We start from the raw sequence: 25,070 nt of genomic DNA on the forward strand, positions 1-25,070 counted from the left end.
GGCAGATAGCGCTGGACTGGCGCAAAAAAGTGTTTACATGATGCCAGCGCTGTCGTGTCAGTACGACTGGCTCCAGTTACTGGATACATGTAAACCTGCCTTAATATTGCTATACGGTTTTAAAATATGTTTCTCTCATTTCCTACCGTTGAAAGTGCATATACACCTTTAATTCTTTCCTATACGGTATATTCGTCGTGTGGAAGGGTACACCATTGGACCGAAAAGCACTTTACCGAAACCTCACTAGACCGAACAGCATTAGACCGAAATGGTACGTAAATTAAAGAAGATTGCAGTAAATTATGCTAAGATTTTGTATATCTGTCTTTTTGTTTATTGTATTTTTTTTTGTAATATTTTATATATATATACTGTGTAAATTATTGTTACTCTGTACAGTCTGATGTGAAATAATTTTCACCCGTTAAACAGATTAGTGAAGGTAAAAATAAATTAAGGGTAGAGTGACGTTAACACAATTTTAACTATTTCTAATAACCATACAAATAACATTTAGTTGTAATTATATTTGTGTTATCTCTTGTAAGGGTCAACTTTATTTGCTTCTAATTTGCTCCTGCTTTTCTGTCTCCTACTGTTCGGTCTAATGATTTCGGCCTCTCTACAGTAAACCGTGTGCAAGTAGGTACTTGGAGGGGATACGAGAAACGATCGTGTGCGAATAGCGGAGAAATCTTGAAACTTTCTTAAATAATTCATTGTCAATTTGAAATTGTCAAATTGACGTATATTTCATATCTACTCTCAATGAAGAAGAAACAATTATTATATAAAAGTAAATTTAATTAATGTATTTTGCTTGTAGTAGTGTATTTTAATAAATATTTTCAATTACTATATACAATTGTTTACCTTTTAATAACATAACCTTAATATTGCTTTTTCCTCTTATAATTTTTTTGGGCTATGGCTTTGACAATAATTGTCCAGCAACCAGGACTAATATAATATAATTAAAAGTGCTAAAAATGTTGCTGAGCTATGAAACCAGGTGTCGCTTTTCCGAACTTGCACGGTCCCAATATTAAATTCATACAAAGTAATAAATGTTTAATACTCACAATGAGCCATTGTTCTAAAATATCCTGCATGGAAAGTAACTTTTCTTCCCAAGCAGCCATCTCATCTTCAAATGCTTTTACGTATGGAGAACCTCTCATCGTTTGAGCCTTTAGGATGTGATCGTCCATCATCACTTGTATATCGTCTACAGCTGTTAATATATTAACACCGGTTTCTCTAAAAACATCAAGTTTTATCAAGTATACTGATATTATTAATATTCATAATAGTACACTTCTCACAAACTCTAAACTATTACAGAGAGTTACAGACCAATCACCCTATAAGTGTGCTGAAAGTTTTTTGAGAGGATAATTTACGCCAGGCTTTTACAATCTCTCAGTGCAATAATCAAGTTCTATTTCGAACAACATTTATTGAAACTGGCTTCCAAAAGAAAATCAAACCGGCAGTAGCTTTCATTGATCTGATTTCATTGACATGGGATGGAAAAAGGTCTACTGCTTAAATTGTATCAGTTGGTAACATTCCAATCATGCCATGATTATTTAAAATTAGCGATAATGAAAAAACTAAAATTCAAAAGTTTACAGAATGGCGTACCCCAAGAGTCGGTTCTATGACCGCTCTTGTTCAACATTTACATCTCGGACGCCCTCGCTACAATTTCACGTAAATTTATTTATGCAGATAACATGGCTTTAGGTAAACAAGACAGAAACATTGAGAATACTCAAGCTATTCTAGAAGGTGACCTAAATATTATTAACATATATTTTAAACAATGGGACCTTCAACCAAATCCTGCAAAGACTGAAGTTACTACTTTCTATCTAAATAGCTGTGAAGTAAACCATAGACTTAACATAGAAAGCGAATGAGTTATTCTAAAACATAACCCAAACCCAAAATATCTCGGTGTAATTATATCGCGCTCTACGTTTCAAGTAACACTGACATAAAACTGCAGCTAAAATAAAAACTAGCAACATCATTTTTACAATATTGCAAACACTCCTTGAAGAGCCAATGCAGACACAATCAGGACAAGCGCTCTTACATTAGGCTATTCAACAGCCAAATATTGTGCTCCAGTCTGACACAAGAGTCACCGCACCTACCGTTCTAGATGCAAGATGCACAATTAAACCAAACCATGAGATTATAAATTACGAGTTAATACCATAAATAATACGTCAACGCAATGGCTTTCGGTTTTAAGCAACATTATACCACTCAAAAAGGAGTGCTAGGAGCACTAGGAGCGCGAAATTGGAAAACCAAGGCAAGGGATAGGAACGAATGGAAGCTGATTCTGGAACACGCCAAGATTCACCATGGGTTGTAGAGCCAATGATGATGATGACACCACTCAAAACACGACAATTAGCTGTCGGTTAGAACAACGGTGACAAGAAAATGATTAAGATTATATTGACCAAGAGCCATGCAACCGTCGGAAAAAATTATAATTTATAAGGCTATGAAATTGCTTATCTATACGTCTATACTACTATTTGTAAATAAAAGTGTTTGCTAAAAAATTAAAAAAACTAAATTACCTATACCATAGATGCCATAGAATATACTTTTACCTGTAAGGTGTCAGTTCGAATCGTATTTCGACCCACTCTTCCTTCATCTTCGCCAAATTAACCTGCAGGGCATGTTCTTTGGTAGCTCCTGCGTTGATTTCTTCCAGTTGAGTGGTAAATTTAGGCAAACCAGCATCAATCATATCACTCAAAGTGGAATCTTCAGTTATTGCTAAAGGCACACCGACAATTTCGGAGATCTGAAAATTATGTTCTTGATATTGTATAACTTAATTCTTTTCTAATTTTATCACACTATTAAATATGCGTCAGAATAAACATACAATTTAATATTATTGTAATAGGTACCAAAGCTTTTTTCACTCGGTCATTTGTACCGCTTCAAAAATACACACTGGAGATTGAAAAGGATCATTGTCTACAAAACTATTATCAGCCAACAGTATGTTATGAATACGGAACATGCGTGATGACAGAAAATACAAAAGGAAAGATGGAAATCTTTTAAAGAAAAGTCCTGAGGAAGGTATTTGGACCTATTAAAGGAAATGAAGTATCGAGATCCGGGTAGGTACAGCCATAAACACTACCAACTGTTGGAAGAGGCATCGATCTCAGAACTCGTTAAACTTCAGATATTTCAATGTCATGTTGTGATCATATAGTGAGATTAGAGGCCGGAAGATTGTCGAAAAGAGTTCTATTAGATGGAACTAATGGTTCTATTGGTCGAAAAGGTTGCTAGACTTGAAAACCTAGAGAAGATCGGCTCGGGTCCAGCAAGGTAGAAGGTTGAAAGCATAGTTCTGGGGGCACCAAGGATCTATTTGGGCTGTAGTCTTTTAACGTGTCAAATACGACCGGTACGTAAGATCTTGCCCAAATTTCCCTATTTTATTAAATTTTAAATCTCCGTACATTATTCTAAATTTCACGAAACATTTTCTCATAAGATCATTTCGCAAGACTACCACCTATCTATTGTCGCTTATAGTTAGGTCTATCGCAATTTTGCAGTTAACTAAATTCCTCATTTGATCAGTTGGTTGTTACCACTCATTGAACCACATCCAACGGCAATTTTCCAGCGGGGATCTGTATACATATTCGCTTAAAAATGAAATCCTTTAACATCGACCTACTGCCACAATGATTATAAAATTTATTACATTATTACTGTAATCAACTGTAATTATGTAATTTAAGGGTCATCTGACCTCATTATGTGGCTACTTTCAACTACTATTAGACGTTCTTCACTCTTCATGATCCGATCCGATAGGACTGAAAACGTTCTGATGCTTTATTTTATATATTTTGGTTATTTCTACAAGAAGTTTTTACGTCATAAGTAAGTTTTTTTGAGCAATTAAAATGCTCAATGAATAAAAGAATGAGAAAATGGAAATTGCTGCTCCATCTATTAGCGTTTAAAGGTACCAATTAATTTATTTCTTAAATAGTTTAGTAGATGGCGCTAAGTGTATTTTAAAATTGGTAATTTAAAAATAATCAAAATAAATTTAATAAGGACTAAGGAATTTTTTATTTCATGGAATATTATTTACCTTATCCCAATGTCTTTTTTGCAATCCTTTATTGCAAATTGTTTGCAAAACAGGCAAAAATTGCTTAAACTTTTCCACTTTTGCTCGAACCATTTCGGCTATTCTTTTCGCACCCGGATTGTCACTGAAGGTTTTTGATAATTTATACAAAGTTCTCCAACAATCTTCAGTATAATCTGTAATTTCATCGGCGTCCAAGCCTTGGAAAGGACCATAGTACCTAGAAAGGAATATTTGATTAGAAGAATGTACACGTTTTTGAAAAATTATCTATTATTATAATAACTAATGTATAATGGTGATGATCCGAAACAAAAAATGTAGATTAAAGATTAAACACATTTTCATTGTATTTTAATCGCATTATATCCCAGATGAAAGTTGCCTGCTATTCTGTTTACCTATTTATCCTGCAATGCTTATCTTCTTCTTCATGTACCCTGTCCTTTCAGAACGTTGGTTACCATCATAGCTATCCTAATTTTATTCACTGTCACCCTAAATAGCATGCTTATATCAACACCATACCAATCTCGCAAGTTCTTCAACCATGAGGTTCTCCTTCGTCCTGGACCGCGTTTGCCTGTGTTTGCAATGCTTATGTATGCGAATAAAGCATATTTTTGTGAAAGAAATGGGTAGATATAAGATAGGATACAAGATTTTCATCATTTAAAAGGTCATTTGGCACCATCTAAATTAAATCCAAAACGTTGAATGGTCAAGTCAAACTGAATAAGACAATATGGAGAAATAGAAATATTGGAAAAGAAATGAATGGCAGAATAAAGGCCACCCTAGATATGTAAGACAAATTTTTAAATATAAAATCAAGTACCAAGTACTTACCATAAGTCGTAATTTTTATGAAAGTCGTAGACAGTGTGCCATAATTTGTCATAAGGATCGACGACTTGTAACATTTTATACAAATTCATAAAAGGTGATGGATCCATATCCAGTAACTGTAAAAAAAGGAGACCAAGGTGATTTGTTTGTTAAACTATCGCACAAAATCAGGTAAAGACTACTAGTCCTGGATCCCGCGTACCAAATAAACGATTATTAATAGCAAGCTTTGTTCATAGATTTTCGGTGTAGAGTCGCACAAACTTTGTATGGGAACACTGGAACAGGGGAAGCTTTAATTATTGTGGAACGTGATAAACGTGTCATCCTGACAAGTTTATGATTGTGAAAACTAGCAGGCTGTTTTTAGGTTTATTCAATAGCCAACGTTATAATATGTTAAAAAATGTGTGTCAAACAAAAATATTGGGCATTTTAGCCAGTCCGATACGAAGAACATGTCAAATGACAGGAATTATGTTGGTGATACATAGCAGTCTGATTTTTGCATGAGGGTATAATGCAAGATTAATTGAAAGTTCTGTCCGACAAAATTCATGGGAAGTATTCGTAGTCCGACGTTCGAAACTGTTTATATTTTACAGGTTTCGAAAGTCGGACTACGAAAACTTCACATGAATTTTGTCGGACAGAACTTCCAATACATTTTTTAATATTTCATTAAACGCATGCAAAAATCAGACTGCTAGTTACCACCAACATAATTCCTGCCATTTCACAGGTTCTACGTGTCGAACTGGCTAAAACGCCCAACATTTTTGACGGACTAACAATATTTCATATATAGGTACTATAGTATAACTTTGGCTCTTGAATAAACTTAAAAACAGACTACTAGTTTTCACAATCATAAACTTGTCAGGATGACACGTTTATCACTTTCCACAATTGAGGAGCAAACTTTCAAATTGCACTTTGTCCATAATTTCACATTTTGCTTATAGGCTATTGATTATATTAAAAATAAGATAGCTAAAAGGAACTACAACGTTAACGGGGTTTTATTATTTGATATGATCAATGGACATCTATATATGGAAAAACCGCGGAGTGCTACCATTTAAAGGGGTGCGTTTTTGAGAAATGGGTGAATTAGTCCCTGGCCACAGGTTACATTAGGGTGAGTTCTATGCACTTTTGGTACAAATACGTCTACATAAAAATTGTTCCCGGTTAAATTTCCTATCTAAATATAACTTTTTAAAGTCAAAGATACTTTTTTTTACAAAAATATATTCAAAAGAAGAAGCACAAAGAAACCCAAAAGAAAGAAATTTTGTTTTTTGTCCCATAACTTTTGTCCACGGGGATATAGGTATAGACATTGCATTACAGAAAAAAACTTACATTATTTTCTCTTTAAAATGATGTTTGTTATAGGTCATTATGATTTACAGTTTTCGAAATATGATTTTTCAAAGTTCGCCACTCACAGCAATTTTGGGCAATTTTCCTTGTTATTTCGCAAATATTGTTCTGTAACTTTTTTCTACGTAATTTTAGGTATATGCAATGGTACATGTAAGAGGAATAGAAATCAATTGCCTTAAAAATGGTCTACTGTATAACGTTGTTTGACTTTTTTTAAAGAGATTGTGGTTTTTCAAGATTTTATACTTTTAACGATTTTTTTATAATATAATATAAAAATAAAACAAAATTATTATATAATATATTTTACACTGTGTCCGTAAAGTATGGAACAAATTCTTTTTTAGCTAAACAGAGCATTTTAAGAAATAATCCTGAAACACGTCGATTTTTGATTTTAATTTACCGTATTTTAAAATAATATTCTAATATACAGGGTGAATTGCTTTCAAGTAATCACGTCACCGTCATTTTTTTTTAAATGGAACACCCCCATTTTGTCTCAATTTTTGGATTACTCTAGCTGAGCTGATTCCAAAAATGTATCACATGTTGATTCAAATTGGTACAGGGTGGACAAAAATACAATAGTTTTGTGTGTGTTCATAAAGTAACGCGTTAGTTAAATTAACAATATTATCAAAAATACTGATTGCATTTTTGAAGTTTTAATTAATTTGTGATTTTAATTAATTTTTGATATTGTTTAATTTAATATTTTAATTCAATATCAAAAATTAATTAAAATTTAATATTATGAGCACACACAAAACTATTGTATTTTAAATAGAAAAAGACTGTTTGACTTGTACACACTTCTATATAAATCTAAACGGGAACTGGTGTATGTTTTCAAAAGACTGATAGTGTGTAAATAAATTTATTAAATCAGCTAAGTACTTTCAGCATATTATGCCATCATCAGAGCTATCGTCTTATAGGTGTAAAAACCTCAAAAGAAGAGAAAACTTCGAACAAACACATTCTTTAGTTTAAAATAAACCCAGGGATATAACCACTGGTTAGGGTAAAAACCCTTAAATGTTTAAAAATTACATTTAATGTGTTTTTTATAAAATGGCTACCATTCTTACAAACAGCTGTTTGTTCTGGATTCGTCAAAACATCATTTAGATTCAAGACATTCTAAGCGTACTATTTCACGTAAATTTTTGGCTTCAAAAATCACCTAGACGAACAAAACGCATTTTGTCCATTACCGAGAGACAAACCAATAGCACTATTTTGGACAAAATGCGATTCGTTTGTCTTGCAATGCTATTTTACCATGTAACGACTTTATTTTGCATTTTATGTGACAGATATTTTAACAAAACCTCCTGTTTTTTATACATGGCTTGAGCATGAAGCAGAAAGGGATGAAGTAGAAATAAGTTCGGTGTTGACTGAATTTCTAAAAAAAAACTGATTTAAGAAAGGACAAGTCTGCAAGCTAGGCTCTGATTAGACTTTGTTTGACATAAAACATGCAGGCAGAACTTCCACTCAAATAGTTATAGGCTCAGTAAAACCAAAAGAATAATCATAACTCAATGCAAACAAACTGCTGGGAAAATAAAATATTGTATTGTACAAAACGGAGGTTTTGTACAGGAATAATGACTCTTCTAAGAAGTTTAAGTTTACTTCAGCCAAAGTAACGTAGTTCTGCCGGAATTGCCAATGAAGCATGCTGTTAAGAAGAAAAATACTGTGAAGATGAAGAAGAAAATTGCTGCTGCCTTCTGGATGACGACATCCATGTCATATGATTTTTTTTTTAATTTTCTATATTGATTTCCAAACACGCAGAAATGCATATTATTTCATATTTTTATTTTAATCATTTAACGACAATCAAACTACATTTTGTACTTTAAAGACAATAAATGGCGTTTTGTCCATCAAAATTTTTTTTTGAAAAAACTAATAAAGTCTGTTGTTGCTTATAAACAGGGCAAATTGATAATACAAAATTACATTTTTTCATATTTTGTGTGTGTTTTTTTTAATCCACTAATAACGGAGTGGCAGTTTTTCTCATTTCCTGAAAAATGTAAAAAATGGACAAAGTGCGATTTGAAAGTCTGCTCCTCAATTAAAGTTTCCCTGTTCCAGTGTTTCCATACCATACATCAAAGTGTGTCCAACCCGACACCGTTAAGGAGGCAACAGTAGCGATCAACAGGTAGCAACAAACGCGGTCCAAGATTGCGGCTGTAATTTTGAATATTTTGTGGAGATATTTGGCGCACATATTCGTAATATAATAAAGAATGGCGGTACAGTGCCTAATTTGATAAATTTGTTAGTATGTGGAAATGACTCTAAAACTAAATAAAATATTGCAGAAAGGAGCCTGTACCGCCATTAAGAAAAAAAAATAGACTTTCTTCAAATAAACTTTTTTATCCCATGCCTAGATTTTGTGTCATTTTGGACCTACTAAATTTTTTTATCGCTAACAAAAAATCGAACATATTATAACTAATAACTAATTAGGCAACATAGAGAAAGTGTCACTGTCATTTTGATAAACCTGCGTCAGTTTTCTGTTCTGTTATCTGCATAGGTTTGTCAAAATGGCAGTGACACTTTCTCTATGTTGACTAATCAGTTATTTAGTTATAATATGTTAGATTTCTTGTTAGAGATAAAAAATTTGACTAGGTCCAATATGACACAAAATCTAGGCATGGTATAAAAAAATTTATTTGAAGAAAGCTTATTTTTTTATTCTTCTTAATGGCGGTACAGGCTCCTTTTTGCAATATTTTATTTAATTATATAGTAATTTCCACATACTAACATATTTCTCAAATTGGGCTCTGTACCACCATTCTTTATTATATTACGAATATGTATGCCAAATATCTTGACAGAATATTCACAATTACAGTCGCAATCTTGGACCGCGTTTGTTGCTACCTGTTGATCGCTACTGTTGCCTCTTAAGCTATGAACAAATTTTCACCTTGCTATTAATAATGTTTTACTTGGTACCCGGGATCCAGAACTATACAGTATAGTGATAATTATAGTAGAAATACTTAATTAATAAAATTTAATTTAAATTACCTGTTCTTCTTCATTTATCTGCTCAGCTTCTGCTTTATCTTCAGCCAGTCTTTGTACTATTATTTCTACAGCGCCTACACTCTCTTCCATTTCTTCCATGGTAAGAATTGGAGGATCTTTCTTTTTGAAAGCAATAAGCATTTTTTCATGTCTTCTTAATCGTGCATCGAAAGCCGTTCTTCTATTCTTTAGAGTCGTTTCTGCTTGATCTCTTTTCATGTTTAGTCGTTGAATAGCTATCTCTATAACGAGTTCCATGTCTTTTGGCCAAAGGAACACACGAGTATTGAGCTGGATATCGTCATCTGAAAGAAAGAAAGAGAAGGAATTTTTATTAAAAGAATTATTATGGCTCACCCATAAAATATTTACACCATATGTGTACCAAATATCAAAAAAATATACAAGTTGGTTCTAAAGTTATGGGTCCAGGAAGAAATGGACAAAATTGATAAAACACCCTGTAACTCGGTTATTAAAATCGGTGGGGCAATAAATGTAGTATATCTAGAACCGTCTCAGTGACCCGTACCCACCATTCAAGTATTTCCGTTTCCTAATGAAACACCATGTATAAAAGAACGGTAATCACGGTCACCGTTTAAAATCACCGTTATTCCAAAACCACGGTAACTGGTTGATACAACAACTGTGATGTAATGTGCAAACCGTGCTTTTATTTGTGTTCTGTGGTAGGTACAGTTGACTTTTAAGCTCAATTTATCTTACGACGTGGACGTGGACGGCACGGCTGTCTTACGGAGCAAGTTGAAGAATCGTCTGAGATGAAAAGCATTAGCTAGTCCATGGAACAACGGAATGGGGCGATAACTGGGACCTGCTTAAGATAAATTGAGCTTTATACGTTTGTTCAGCGTGTATTTAAACGAATATATCTACCACATCATCCTCCTAAGCACAATTTCTCTAAGTAAGAAAGGTAAAAAATTAATGGAAGATATCGTGCTGAAAAGATACTTGCCCACAACATAAATACGACAATATATACTTACTGGAAAGATGAGCATAATCCATTAAAAAGAGAACATATTCGGCGGTTTTTCGAATTTTTTCTCTTAAATTGTACATTGTAACATCTCTACATTCAATAACATATGCTTGTAATTCAACAATTTCAGCAACAGTATCTGGATTGCCGCTAGCCTTTTGGGACATTTCATCAAACGTGTCGCAAATTCTAAAAAAGTTCAATTTCAAATTAATTTACCAACGAGTCTTGGTTCAATTCAGTCTTCTTGCAAAGCCTCTTTGATAACGGGTAAACCTAGAAAGACGTGTCAGGGATGGCAAGAGACTCACATCACAAAATTCGCACTTTTAGATTTTTCATTGTTTTGTAGTCAGAATCCTAAAACTGGAGCGGAGGCTGCTGGCCGGAAAATCTCACTTGCTAATGCTCCGCTCAGCCCAGCAGCGTTTATGGAGACCCGGTCGCGAATTTACAAAAGCTATACCATTTCGTCCATTTCAGTCATGGGGGCGATTGAATTCGAGTAGGTTTTGTATGCAGAATATTAGTTACATATTATATTCTATTTCGGTTCAGAAATTGGTATTGGTGTAGGATTTGTAAGCGAAATTTTTGATTATTGTTGAGCAAATGTCTATACTATTTCAGTCATGTAAGTAAAACTAATCAAATATTTACTTAAGTGGATTTATTATTATATCATAAAATTTAGATATGTTTTGAAAAATAAAATTAATAATATATATTTGGATAATATTAAAAATTAAAAAGTTAATAATAAATATTATTAGTTTTACGAAAAAAGTTATTGTTTATAAAAAGTTTTATATGGTCTGGAAACTAAGATACAACCATAATTTATCAAATTTTATCAATTTTATACGAGGTTTGTCAAAAATATGAATTTCGTTCAAGAGTAAAGTACTTTTATAGTTAACAATATTTCAATTTAAAAGATGTAATTGTATATTCATACATGTTTTTTTAATTCTGAACAACTTTTTATAATAAAATGGCTAACAAAGCCATTGTCTTAACCCGTTAGAGTGATCGTCTTCTCCAAGTATCATCTATCAGGTTCTTACGTATTTTTTATGGGAAATAAGCCACAATTTTACTAAAAAATGAATTTATTAACGTTTCGAAGCCCAAACCGTGTTCGTTGTCAAAATACAAAATATTATTAAAATAAACAAACATGTTGTTGCTAAGTAAAAAAATTCTTCTAATAATTTATGTAATCTGACTCATTTATATTGGCAATTCAGACGTATATTATACATTTTAAAGTAGAAGACTTTAAAATGATATCGCCAATATTTATGAGTTGCGTTCCTGGGACGACTTTACTAAAAGATAGTTCATTCGATTACATGAAATCAATCCCAACTTGTAATCCCAGTTGGGTATCTTAAAAAATGTGAACCTTCAACCTGTATGGACTGTAAAAGATAGAATTGTTAACAAATAAACGACACAAACTTTGGTAATACACTTTTACACTTTGACTAACTATTTTTAAAATGATATGATATTATGAAATTATGAATTATTATGATATTATAAAATGTAAATAAAAAATGGTCAAAAAAATGAGGCCTTAAATTAGATTTTTTTGGCAGATTTTTTTGCTAGTGCAAATTTGTCTAGATATTTTACAGTTAGGTATAGCCCCTATGGTAAAAATCACGAGCCGCCACTGATTATACAGCTTTGATGTTATTGGTTACCAAAAACAAAATACCTAAATGATCTAAAAAGAGATAGAAAATACTTACAATCGATTAAGAGATCTGCATTCAGCAATAAAATAATTAACAATTTTCATTCTTAGGGTCTCTATTATATTATAGAGCGTTTCGTTTAACTCAGCGCAGTCAAGATTAAATAAATTCATAGGAATCAGTTTTCGTAAATTAATAAACTCCACTTTCAATTCATCATAGTGCTTGATTTTTCTTGCGAAGTCCTAAAATACAAAGTGTGTAAGCAGAAATAATCCTAATCAGAAACTAGAACGTAAAAAAGAACATAGATTGCTTTTATGATGCAAGGGATAGTGATGCGCAACGTATAGCCTCTCCTATCCAAATGTCAACCTCACCTGCCCGCATGATGATGATCTAGATTCTAATCATCCGGTGCATCCTGCTAAATAACAAAGGAGGCTATGGCGTCCAAGTGATTGCTGGTTTAAGCAATCCCTTAAGCGCTGGTTTCCTCGAAAGCGGTGCCGAGAACCTCCGATCGTAACACTGCGATGAATGACATCATAAAAAACTGTACCATGCAAAATAATAGCGTTGGTTTCCAAGGATGCGTTGGAAGCCACCGCTTGCTGAGCTTGCACATTCCATTGCCCCAGTGAAGAACCTTAAATTTTTCACCGTAATCTGACGTAATTCATCGCAGTGCTACGATCGCTGTTTGTCGGTGCCGCTTTCGAGGAAACCCAGGCTTTACTGACCAACGGCTCCGATGAGTTAGTAAGTGGCAGAGCACTCTTTTGTCCTGGGGTTGAGAAATCGGCCCCGAAGGCGAATGAATCAACTAATGGTCAACGGCATAAGAATGCAGAAAGCAAAGGGGAACCACGGAATTAAATACTCATAGAGTACCCCCAGGAAAATCACCATAGAATGGCACTTCAATTGCAAACCATTACTAATCATAGAAGGTGGAGGCCAAGATTCGGCAGGAGAGAGGAAACTTATTTATACCTTGGAAGGTCTCCAAACTCTGCTGGACCATATTCACGAAGTATGAGAGGGAGTGGGCATTAAAATAAACCCAAACAAAATCAAAATTTTAGTCTTTAGTAGTAACGCACATTAAATGGAGTCCAAGTCGAAAAAGTTCACAAAATGACATATTTGGGAACTGTCATAACAGACCAACTAGATCCAGACATAGAAATAAAACACAGAATAGCAATGACTAAAACTGCTTCTGTGAAAATGAAGTCATTTCTTTGCAATCATCATCTCAGTCTAGAACTAAGACAAAGAATAGTTAAGTGATATGTTTGGTCTATACTTTTGTATGGTGCAGAAGTGTGGTCAATAAAAGTATTGACTATGAACGGAACTGAAGCATTGAAAATGTGGATTCATAGACAGATGCTGAAGATACCTTAAACAGCAAGAAAAACTAATGAAGATGTACTAAGGAGAGTCAACAAAGGTAGAGAACTGCTAAACACTGGAAAATATCTTATCTGGGACAAATAGTGAGGAGTAATCGATATACATAGAAGTGTAGGAGGAAAACAAGTTTCTTGGTTAAAAAACATTCGTGAATCGACTCAGATGCAGGACAATGAGTCCATATTGCAGAAGATCCAGAAGCCTTCGCAATGGTGATCGCCAATCGGATGATTTTGATATGGCACGTTAAGAAGAAGAACATTGCTTTCAAAGTTTTTCTTCTTCATTTTAGTTCAGATGAGACTCATTAGTCTCTGGCATTTGGTTGTAAGACCTTTTACCACACCTTGTTTGTTTCCATTAAAATGTAATTGTGGCCTCAACGAATGCCAAAAGTTTGCCATGTCTACAAAAAGATATGATGATGGCTTAAAAATTTTAGAAAATTCGGTAGAACATCATAGAATATACACTAAATAATATCCTCTTACTTTTAAAAATGGAAATGGCGGTATCTCAAAAAAATCTGTTAGCTCTTTTTCTGCAGTACCATCCAAAATATACAGATACTTATCATATACAGATAAATACTTTTGAGGACCAATAGCATTTGGAATGAAAGAATCAATTATTTCTTGCTGAAGAGCTAAAACGGGCATTTCTTTTCTATGGACGTGGTGAAGGAATCTTTCTTTCGTTGCAAATTCTAAAAATATGTTAAATTTATACAGAGTGAGTTTTATGTATGGAAACACTCAATTAGCTCGAAAACTGCTTGTACGATTTTTATAGATTTTGTTAGGTAAGGGTTTTCGAATGCGGCTCAAATTATAGTGCTAATTACATTGTTGTCAGATCTTCCGTTTTCTGGAAATCTATTGAATTTTCTTATTTCAAATGGAATACCCTGTATATTTTCTGCGTTTTAAAGTTCTTAATAAATACTGATTGTTTTTCATGTTATATTCCGTATACATACCTAAATGCCATAATTTCGGAGTTATTGCTACATTTATTAAAAAAAAAAAGTTTTAAAAAAATTATAAAAATAATTTTTTTCGGCCCAGATAGACATTATTTTAAGTTCTTTGGATCATTGGGAACAAAAAAGGTCTTTTGTAATTTTTCCCTAAAATTAATTGTTTTCGAGTAATAAATAAGTCAAAACTGAAAAAAAAATCGAATAATGACGATTTTCAAGGTTCAAAAACACAAGTAAAAAATATAATTTTTGAAATTACAAAGTACCTAAATTTAAGCTCAACTCTTCGTCTAATACATTGCCATAAGACTTTTTGGCTCATTTTATTTTAAAATATTGCTTTTTAATTGTTAATGAAGTGCATATGAGAGGACAGGCGATCGGGTTGTGTTTTTGAACCTTGAAAATCGTCATTATTGGATTTTATAACTCGGAAACGATTAATTTTAGAGAAAAATTACAAAAGATCGTTTTTGTTCCCAATGATCCAAACAACCTAAAATAATGTTTGCCCGGGCCGAAAAAATTTATTTTTATAATTTGTTTTAAATTTTTTTTTAAATAAATGTGTTGAAACTGTGATATTTAGGTACAGGGAATATATCATGAAAAATAATCAGTATTTGTTAGGGACTTTAAAACGCAAAAATATACCGGGTATTCCATTTGAAATAAGAAAGTTCATTAGATTTCTGGAAAAACGGAAGATCTGACAACAATGTAATTAGCACTATAGTATCGGCCGCATAAGAAAACCCCTAGCTACCAAAATCTATAAAAATCGTGCAAGCCGTTTTCGAGATAATTGAGTGTTTCCATACATAAAACTCACTCTTTATAATATATTGCAAATGAATTATTAGGTAAGCGCAAAGAGATGGGATTTTAAGAGTATGCTGTGGAACAGTGGGGACCTCATCGTCTTCTTCATAATATCAACACTTTTTGCAAAAATAGAACTGGTTGAAGAACCAACGGCAAGTAAAGTAAAACTAACTTACTAACCTACACTAATAAATTTATTATGCTCAAGTTGTAACATAGTTATGCACTAACTTCATAAATAACAAATTCTGGTTAACTCGACTTAACCAAAAACATCAGTATAAAAAAAACAAAAAATCCCTCTTCTAAGAAAAAAATTAGAATTAGAAAAGTTAGGCAGGGATATACAGGGTGTCCAGAAACTCTACCGACAAATGAAGACAGGAGATTCTTCAGATAATTTTAAGACAATTTAGCTCAATTCGCCTAGTCCGAAAATGCTTCCTAAAGGAGCCAGAGCTCTTTGAAGATGGCTTCTTGTAATTAGTTTTTCGTAAATACCTCCAGAACGCCTCAATTTAGAAAAACGAAAATCGGTACGTATTTTTATCTTCCAGAGGTAAATCGATTCCATCCATTGCCAATTTCTAGTACCGATCATAGGCGTCCGTTTTGGGTAGGGCAACGGTTATTTTATCACATAACTTTTTTGTCTTTAACTTTTGAGCATTTTTGACACTGGATTATTAAATTGTGAGGTATTCTAGTACTAAAAGGTACTCTTAGTTTAAGTCCGTAGGACACACAGTTTTCTAGAAAAATCGAATTGAAAATTTTTCGATTTTTGAATTTGAATAAAAATTGAAAAAAATTTTCAAAAAAAAGCGGTGTATTTTATCAAGTTAAAGCAAGAGTAACGTTTAGTACTAGAATACCTCATAACTTAATAATCTAGACTCAAAAATGCTTAAAAATGAAAGACAAAAATGTTATGCGATAAAATAACCGTTAACCTACCCAAAACGGACGCATATGACCCGCACTAGAAATTCGCAGTTAATGAAATCGATTCATCTCTGAAATATAAATAAACGTACCAGTTTTCAGATTTCTAAATAGTTTTTTTTTATTTTTTTTTTTTGGAAATTCAAAAAAAGAAAAATTTTCAAATCGATTTTTCTAGAAAACGGTGTATCCTATCGACCTAAATCAAGAGTACCTTTTAGTTGTAGAATATCTCACAATTTAATAATCCAGAGTCAAAAATCCTTAAAAATCAAAGATAAAAAAGTTATGCGATAAAATAATTGTTGCCCTACCCAAAAGGGGCGCCTATGACCGGTACGAAGTGTACCAATTTTCGTTTTTCTCAATAGAAGCGTTCTGGAGTTATTTAAGAAAAACTACTTACAAGACGCTATCTTCAAAGAGCTCTAGCTCCTTTAGGAAGCATTTTCGGACTAGGTTAATTGGGTTAAAATATCTTAGAATTATCTGAGGAATCTCCTGTCTTCGTCTGTCGGTAGAGTTTCTGGACACCCTGTATATTATGTCTCCATTAATACTTAATTTATATAGGTATACCTACTAAATCCATTTTTGACGAAGAATTACTGTCTGGAAGTGAAGGAATAATAATTAATGGAGGAACAACTTCGTTCGTCTGAACAACTATAACTATTACTAAACAAGACAAGCAGTTTCTGTGAAAAATATGGACTAAAAATGTTAAAAAAAACAAATATACAAATAAAAATACATTTGGAGATGTACCGATAGAATGGGTTTAAAAATACAAATACCTGGGAACGTGGAACGTGCACAAAATAATGACAAAATAAGAGAAATAAGAGCCAGGATAGAAATAGCAAGAAATGGTATAACAAAATTGCTTTTTGTAAATCTTAGATCCCTTGATAATAAGATTTGTTTACTAAATTTAGTTATTGAATACGAAACTTTTGTGTAATGTGGTTTGCCTAACTTCACTTACAGTATACGTGAATACATTTTTATTTATAACAACTAGCTTGATGAATTTTAAATGATAATTTTCACAATGGAGTGTGTTGTTACATCATTTATAATTTTAACATGCTGTACACTGTACACCTTAGTCTTAAATATGACAGTTTAATTTTTAACTTCCTGTGGAACTGTCAGTTCTGTCTTGTCATCCTTCAGAGGTCCTATCCATCTCATTGTCACTTGCCGTCATACTTTCAACATGTAAACAAGTCAATTCCACAGCTCAGATGCCACCAGGGCAGATTAGCTAAATATTTTAAACATCCATATTTAACGTAGCTTTTTAAACCAATGTTTCCTTGACGGACTTCTATTACTGGGCTTTGACACACATATTTTTGTTAAATACTATCTTGGTGGTTAGCATGTACATTTCACGTGAGTATAACTGATAATTTTTTAACCGTAGTCAAAATTTCAATATCTTTGTATTATTTTATCAGGTTATATTCATTTTAGGTAAGCACTGATGATGACTGGTAAACCAGTCGAAAACTAGTTATGTGATTTTCATGTAGCCCTTTTGAGGGTTTTTAAATATACCTTTTATACAGGATTTTATTGTTTCTTTTTAATTTTTTTTAATGGTATAACAATATAAGTTATCAATCGAAGTAGCACAGAAAACGACAATAAATATCGTTCCCATACCACCAGATTGACAACAGGTGGAATACTTTCTTTGGTTACAACCTCCCGTGATTTTCAAAAATTATAAATCATATAGGGTGCAGAGGAAATTAAAATGAGAGAATTTTAAATATTGGGAATGGATTGGATTTTTAAATGAGGGAAATTGCAATTCGGAAAGGCCCAAAGCAGGGTACCTGGTCAAATCTGAGAGAAGAGTAGATGGGACTACTGATGAGGGTAAAAAATACCCGAAACCGGTATAGACTCTTCCTGCACTCTCAGATTTAACTAGAGTATAATGCTGCTGCATTTTCGGATTGCAAAGAAATTGAAAATGTTTATACATTTTTAATTCATTTACTCTTTTGTTGAATACTAAGGAATCTTTCTTGTTGGAACTTTTACCACGGTGAGCAGATGGGACGTGAATTATTTAAAATTCTCTCATTTTAATTTCTTCGGCACCCTGTATGATTTATAATTTTTGAAAATCACGGGAGGTTGTAACCAAAGAAAGTATTTCACCTGTTATCAATCTGGTGGTATGGGAACGATATTTTTTGTCGTTTTCTGTGCTACTTCGATTGATAACTTATATTGTTTTTCGGTAGATGTCTCTAGTACAGCGGTTCTCAATATGTGGTACATGTACCACATGTACCACTGGTGGTACATCTCATTATTTGCGGTGGTACACAAGACACAAAAAAAATTAAAATAGTAGTGCTTAGTAAGTCTTGATAATACAATCTAAAAATATAGGTGGTACCAAAAATAATAAAATGAACTGTAGGTGGTACATAACTCAAAAAATTTGAGAGCCCCTGCTCTAGTACATCCGCGGCATTTCGTTCTTTGCAATTCGGAAAGGCCAAAGCAGGGTACCTGGTGAAATCGGAGAGAAGAGGATATGGGACTATTGATGAGGGTAAAAAAATACCCGAAACCGGTATAGACTCTTCCTGCACTCTCCAATTTAACTAGAGTATAATGCTGCTGCATTTTCGGATTGCAAAGAAATTGAAAATGTTTATACATTTTTAGCAAGAAATGGGTTTGTAAAAATTAGAAGATCGTAGATTAGAACTGAGAGTAAGAGCTCTGAAATACTACGTGTTTTCGATCTGTAATATGGACGGGAAAGCTGGACATTGAAGCAAGAACACATAAGCTAATTTGAAATTTTGGTATTGCAGAAGGATGTTTAGAATAGCATGGACAAAAGAAAACGAACACTGAAGTGTTGCGAGAAATGGGAAAATAATACGAAATAATAAACTATGATGAAATAATAAACTATGCTAAAATTGATTATACAGTGAACGATAAGAAGAGGAAAGAGTATAGGAAGAAGGAGAGTGCCATGGTTGAAAAATTTAAGGGATTGGTTTAAAATGGAACTCTTCAGAGCAGTCGTAGATAGAGTGTATTGTAGTGATGATGATATCCAACCTCCGCGGAGGTTGGGAGACGGAACTTAAAGAAGAAGAAAAAAAATTACCAAAACGTCTGATGTTTCATATATCCTGCACGTCAGAGGCGTGCGGTCCATGGAAGCAGGGGAAGCACCGCTTCCCTATTATATACTTCGATATAACAAAATATATTAATAACTAATATTTAATTATCAAAAATTTTCCCCAATCCCAGTAATCTACATATTATTACCTAGGCAATAGGCATTGAAAAATATTAAAAATTAATCGCATAGGAAGGAACTCAATATGCACTATGCACACAATTCAACTATTCGGTCCACCCCTGACAGAAGCGCATCTCAAAATCGCCGCTTGTCATGCAGTTGTCCCGTATAAAAATTGGTCAGGGTTCAATGACAGCACCCACTAGTCGCGCGAATTTTGGTACCCTGCAGAAGCGATCGTTCGATCGCCTTCCAAGAGTGGGATGCTCTGACTGTTACTGCTTCTAAGGGGTGCTTGCTTAGTCTGCTTAGGTACATACATTCGCTTAAAGAATATTTCGATTTAAATTTTTTGCAGAGATTTTTCCTTTTATTGATCTTTTATTTGACATTTTACAGATGAAGTCAATTGACATTGCATTTTGTATAAGACAAATTGATGACTTTATTAACCCTTAAACGCCCAAGGGTGGGTAAAAAATGTCCACCTAATGCATATTCCCTTGTAACATATTTATTACGTGTTCAAAAATTTTTCAAAAATTATTTATTGTTAAAAATACAGCGCTTTATCGAATGTTAATTTGATTCTACCGATATTTTTGAACATAAAAGTAATATCTTAAGTTAAATATGGGTGGGCACAAAAAGTACACCCTTGGTAAAACTTGTTACTAAAGGTTTCTATATAATTTCTCATTAGTAGCAACGTAATCCATATAATTATCGACGTCTAATTACATAATCGACATAATTATCCGCCATTGAGGAGGCTGAAAGGAAGAATGTGGAGAAAATCGACAAATCTGAATTATTGTCTTTTACTGGTATGTTCATTTTGATATACATCGTAATTTTGTTGTAAGGTTTGTAAATTGTTTATATTAATATTTTAGATTATATAAGATGCTGTGTTTAGTAAGCATAAGATTCTTAAGTTTAATCCATTTGCAACAACTCTCAATAAATATATTAGCTATTTTCGAGGTGGACATTTTCTACCCACCCTTGGGCGTACATGGCACCTAAAAAAGGTTGGGCATTTAAGGGTTAATACGATAATTAAAAAACGAGAGCAGTTTAAAAATATTTGGGATAAAACTGAAAATATGGGGTTTGAACATGAAAGAAAAAGAATGAAGATTGATAATGTCGACAACAGAGAGATCTTTTGATAACACTCTACAAAAAATGAATTTTCGCTTTAAAAATTTTAACGAATTAAAATTTGTAGAATTATATAATATATTCTTATTTATTATTTCTAATTATAATTCATCAAAATTTCCCACAGAGGAATTTATTTCACTACGATTAAATAATGAAAATATTTTGATATGCCAGCTTTGCATTATAAGTTAAGTGTTGTTTATGAAACAACTCACATTAGTGATAAAGATATACTCAGAAATCTGGGTATTTCTTATAACTACTGGTTTAAAAAAGTCCCTGTGTGAAGTGTCCAAGTTGTGTGAATTACTACAAACTATCCAAGTCACAAGTGCATCAGTTGAACGAAGTTTTTCAGTATTAAAATGCATTAAAAGTTTTACAAGAAATTCAACAAGCGAAGACAGACTTTACAAGTCCATTGAAAAAGACCGAATTCAACAATTATCAGAAGTTGATAGGAGAATAGAGCTCAAGTATAAATGTCATATTGTTGAAAGTTGTGTGTTGTGGAAAATGCCTCGGAATTAAAAAAAAACATTTAAATAGATCTCTTCTTTAGGAAACGAAGCACGGAGCGAGGACTTAAGGCCCGAGCAAGCAATACAGATCAATGATAGGTCACTATAGTCACTAGAAATAGCGGCAATAGAGTGCCTTACGCATTGATCGGGGTAGGATTTAGTGTGTGACTCCTTGTACCCAGGACGTCTCACATAAGCACTTTGCTGATAGAGAGCCCCTATAGCGCATCAGAGTGTTATCAGGTGGGAAGTGGCTCGACCCTCGACCCTTAAGAAAATATTTTTATATCCTTATTGAATCGCTTCCCCTTTAGAAAAAGTCACCGCACGCCACTGCTGCACGTTCAGCGTTAACAAGCTGATGTGATTTTTCTGTCTGGAAAATCTTTTTAAAAATCCTCTCTTATGTACTTACCTATGGATCTTTCTAATTGAGAAAAAAGGATACCTTGATAATTTACACTTACCTGGAAACATGATAATTTCTATTCTATAAATTTTTCGATTTACTTCTAATATTTTTGCAAAGCATCTTTTTAATAGAGCTTGAATTTCGTCAAAAGTCGGACTAAAAATTAACTGATCTGTTCCAACATGGGGTTTTACAGTTAGAGTTAATATAGGAATGTTGATCAATTTTAAATCTTCATATTTTTCGCCGTATTCATTTCCTTCCTACAATATTTTAGAAATAAAAAAAAAATATCTACGCATTCCGAAAATGTACAGAAGAAGAGCAAGAAATCCACATGGGAAGCTTCAGAGGCATAAACCAGGTAATAAAAGCAAGTCCTTTAAGAACAGAGCCAAAAGAATAAGGGAAAAGAACAGAGCCAAAAAGAGAGTCAGAAGAACAAGAAAACAGGAAGACAAGAACAGAGCAAACCGACTAAATAAGGAGGTCAAGAAGGCGCTAGCATACCAAAAAAGTGGGAAAACCATGTACAAAAAATTGAGGAACAAAGTGAAAATGTGCAAAATATTTGGAGACTTACAAAATCATTAGGAAATAACAAAAACTCATACCCCCACTACACGGAGAAATTGAATTTTCTGCTACTTTGATTAAAGAAAAAACCGAGTTGAAGACCGAGTTGAAGAGGCGAACTCTATTTCTCTCTCTTCTCTCTAGAGATAGAGATAGAGAGTGTGTGTAGATCAAAATATCACCTATACAAAGACGATATAGACTTCATCGCAGAAGTCAAAGAAAATCAAGAAATGCCTAAAGAATAAGACAAGATAGTCACACCCACATCTCCAAAGGACCTGATCAAAACAGTTCACCAAGTAAAGTACCTAGTCAAGACGAAAGTACAAACAGTGCTGTGAACTATCATCCAACGAAGGCTAGAGTATATCTAACACATATAACAAAGGCAAAACCAAGATACAGGATCTTCCCAAACCGATGGAAGGAAGCCCCTGTCATCATTATCCCGAAGACAGGAAAAGGCAACACGTTTCCACAGAATTGCGAATCTCACGAAGATTGTAGAAGGAGTCTTATTAAGCAGACTCCAATCAGAAACAGATATTCTAGGATTAAAGACAGAAGCTCAATTTGGATTTAGAGCAAAACATTCCAGCGATCTACAAATAGTGAAACGAACGGAGTACGTAACAGCTGAATTCAACGACAGACAGTATACAGGAGCAACCTTCGTGGACGTAAACAAAGCCTTCGACAGAGTATGGTGTAAACGACTGATGAGAGATTTGAAGTACGAAAAAATGAAGAGACTCTTATCTTCGTACTTAGACGATCAGAGGATTCAGGGACTGAATAGGACAATTCCTATCTCAGTATGAAGCTCCGGAAGTCAGAGTGCCACAGAGGGCGGTCCTGTCATCCCTTCTGTTTGCAATATACACTGCAGATGTTCCAAGAATACCAGGTAGATCACTAAGCATTTATACAGACGATACAGCGTTTGCCGCAAAACACAGAAATCTGGATATAACTGTAGGAAATTTACAGACGGCATTGAAGGATAGAGTATCCAATGGAAAATAGCTATAAAAAGAGATAACCCAGAAGAATACTTGCCAATGCAAAACAGACTAGTCGAATAGAAAAATACAGCGAAATACCTAGGAGTCACAATGAACCAAGCTTGCTTGATTGCTCGCTTATTCCGGTATTTTGCTTTGCTTTGACAGCGCCTGTTATACAAAAAATATACAAAATTGTAAGGTTGACAACCAAATATTTATTTAACTGGAACCAAATATTTATCATCTATATACAGTTTCAGAATCTTTTTAGAATTATTGATTTGTACACTCTTTTGCAGAGATCAATACTATTTTGATGAACCAATGTATTAGTCCAGGACGCATCTGTTTTGAGATGGACGTTGAGAGGTGACTCATATTTTTTTGCAGAAATTACTTAGAATTAACTCATATAATAATAATTGAGTTATCCTCCCACTCAAAAAGATCCGGAACATTGTTTAAATAATAAAAATGTCAAAAAATGAAGGAAAAATTCGAATTTCTTTTTCGTTTTTTGATTATAACTTGAAATGTATTCACTTCCGAGAAAAGTTGCACTGACAAGTTGCGTAATTAAATTTGATATAATATAGAATTGGTTAAAAATTTTAAAAATTGTCACCCTTGTTCAAAACAGCAATAATTTCGAAAAAAAACATAAAAAACAAGTATTCGCATTTTACGTTTTTCAAAAATTTATGCTACCCTTAGAACCTTCATATTTTACCCAGAAAAGATTCATGATATAGTAAAGCAATGCTGTAAATTTAATTAAGATCAGTTCAATAGATTTTGAAAAATAAATTTTGCAATCCAGCTTTCGCAAAAAAATTCATTTTTTAAAAATGTCGCAGGACTGAAAATAAAGCAGATAGCAAGTTGATTTTTTTACATATAGAAGAGTACTTTACCTTTCATTTGGAATTTACAAAAATTAAAATCGGTTAACTACCACGGCGTCAGGAATTTTTTTAAATAAACAATAATTTTTGGTACTACGCGCAGGACAGCGGTGTTCTTTTCACACAAGTTGATTTCCACCAAAATTTCTTACAATATTTTGTTGTGATTTAATATTTTAATTCCATAAAAATCAAACTAATTTGATTATTGTTTGTGAAATATTGTTTAAACAATTACATATGTTTAAAAATAATAAACTTTTATTCTCTCAGTTAAAATATATGAACAAAGAAAGTTTTTGCTAAAAAAGTATTCTTTCAAAGGACAGAGTGTGTGTTTTTATTTTGAAATAAACAAATTTATTTATTTATATCGAAATGTACTAAAAATTAAAATTTATCAATCATTATCAAAGGTCATTGGAATGCCCAATCAGACCAAACTATCCGCTGTCCTGCGCGTAGCACCAATAATTAATGTTTATTTAAAAATATTCCTGACGCCGTGGTAGTTAATCGATTTTAATTTTGCAAATTGCAAATGAAGGGTACAGTACACTTCTATACGCAAAAAAAATTCAACTTGCTGTCTGCTTTATTTTCAGTTCTGCAACATTTTGAAAAAATTATTTTTTTTTGCGAAAGCTGGATTGCAAAATTTATTTTGCAAAATTTGTTAAACCGATCTTAATGAAATTTACAGTATTGATTTATTACGTCATAGAGTTTTTCTGAGTTAAATATGAAGATCCTAAGTGTAGCATAAATGGTTGAAAAACGTAAAATGCAAATACCT

General features: G+C 33.1%; 1 protein-coding gene across 3 annotated transcripts in view; it reads right to left on the reverse strand.

The window, feature by feature from the left end:
• Nucleotides 1-25,070, reverse strand: part of LOC114328060 (dynein axonemal heavy chain 3) — a 793,139-nt gene that overhangs the window by 78,133 nt on the left and 689,936 nt on the right. For all 3 annotated transcript variants that reach the window (XM_050656316.1, XM_050656315.1, XM_050656317.1), the window contains exons 8-16: nt 21,839-22,046; nt 14,119-14,333; nt 12,260-12,450; nt 10,504-10,688; nt 9,491-9,795; nt 5,021-5,136; nt 4,172-4,391; nt 2,643-2,842; nt 1,086-1,263 (exon numbers count right to left, since the gene is read on the reverse strand). In XM_050656316.1, the coding sequence (XP_050512273.1) occupies nt 1,086-1,263; nt 2,643-2,842; nt 4,172-4,391; nt 5,021-5,136; nt 9,491-9,795; nt 10,504-10,688; nt 12,260-12,450; nt 14,119-14,333; nt 21,839-22,046 (1,818 nt within the window). The remainder of the gene's footprint in view (nt 1-1,085; nt 1,264-2,642; nt 2,843-4,171; nt 4,392-5,020; nt 5,137-9,490; nt 9,796-10,503; nt 10,689-12,259; nt 12,451-14,118; nt 14,334-21,838; nt 22,047-25,070) is intronic.

Source organism: Diabrotica virgifera, chromosome 7, assembly GCF_917563875.1.
Source record: "Diabrotica virgifera virgifera chromosome 7, PGI_DIABVI_V3a".
Taxonomy (NCBI): Eukaryota; Metazoa; Arthropoda; class Insecta; order Coleoptera; family Chrysomelidae; genus Diabrotica; species Diabrotica virgifera.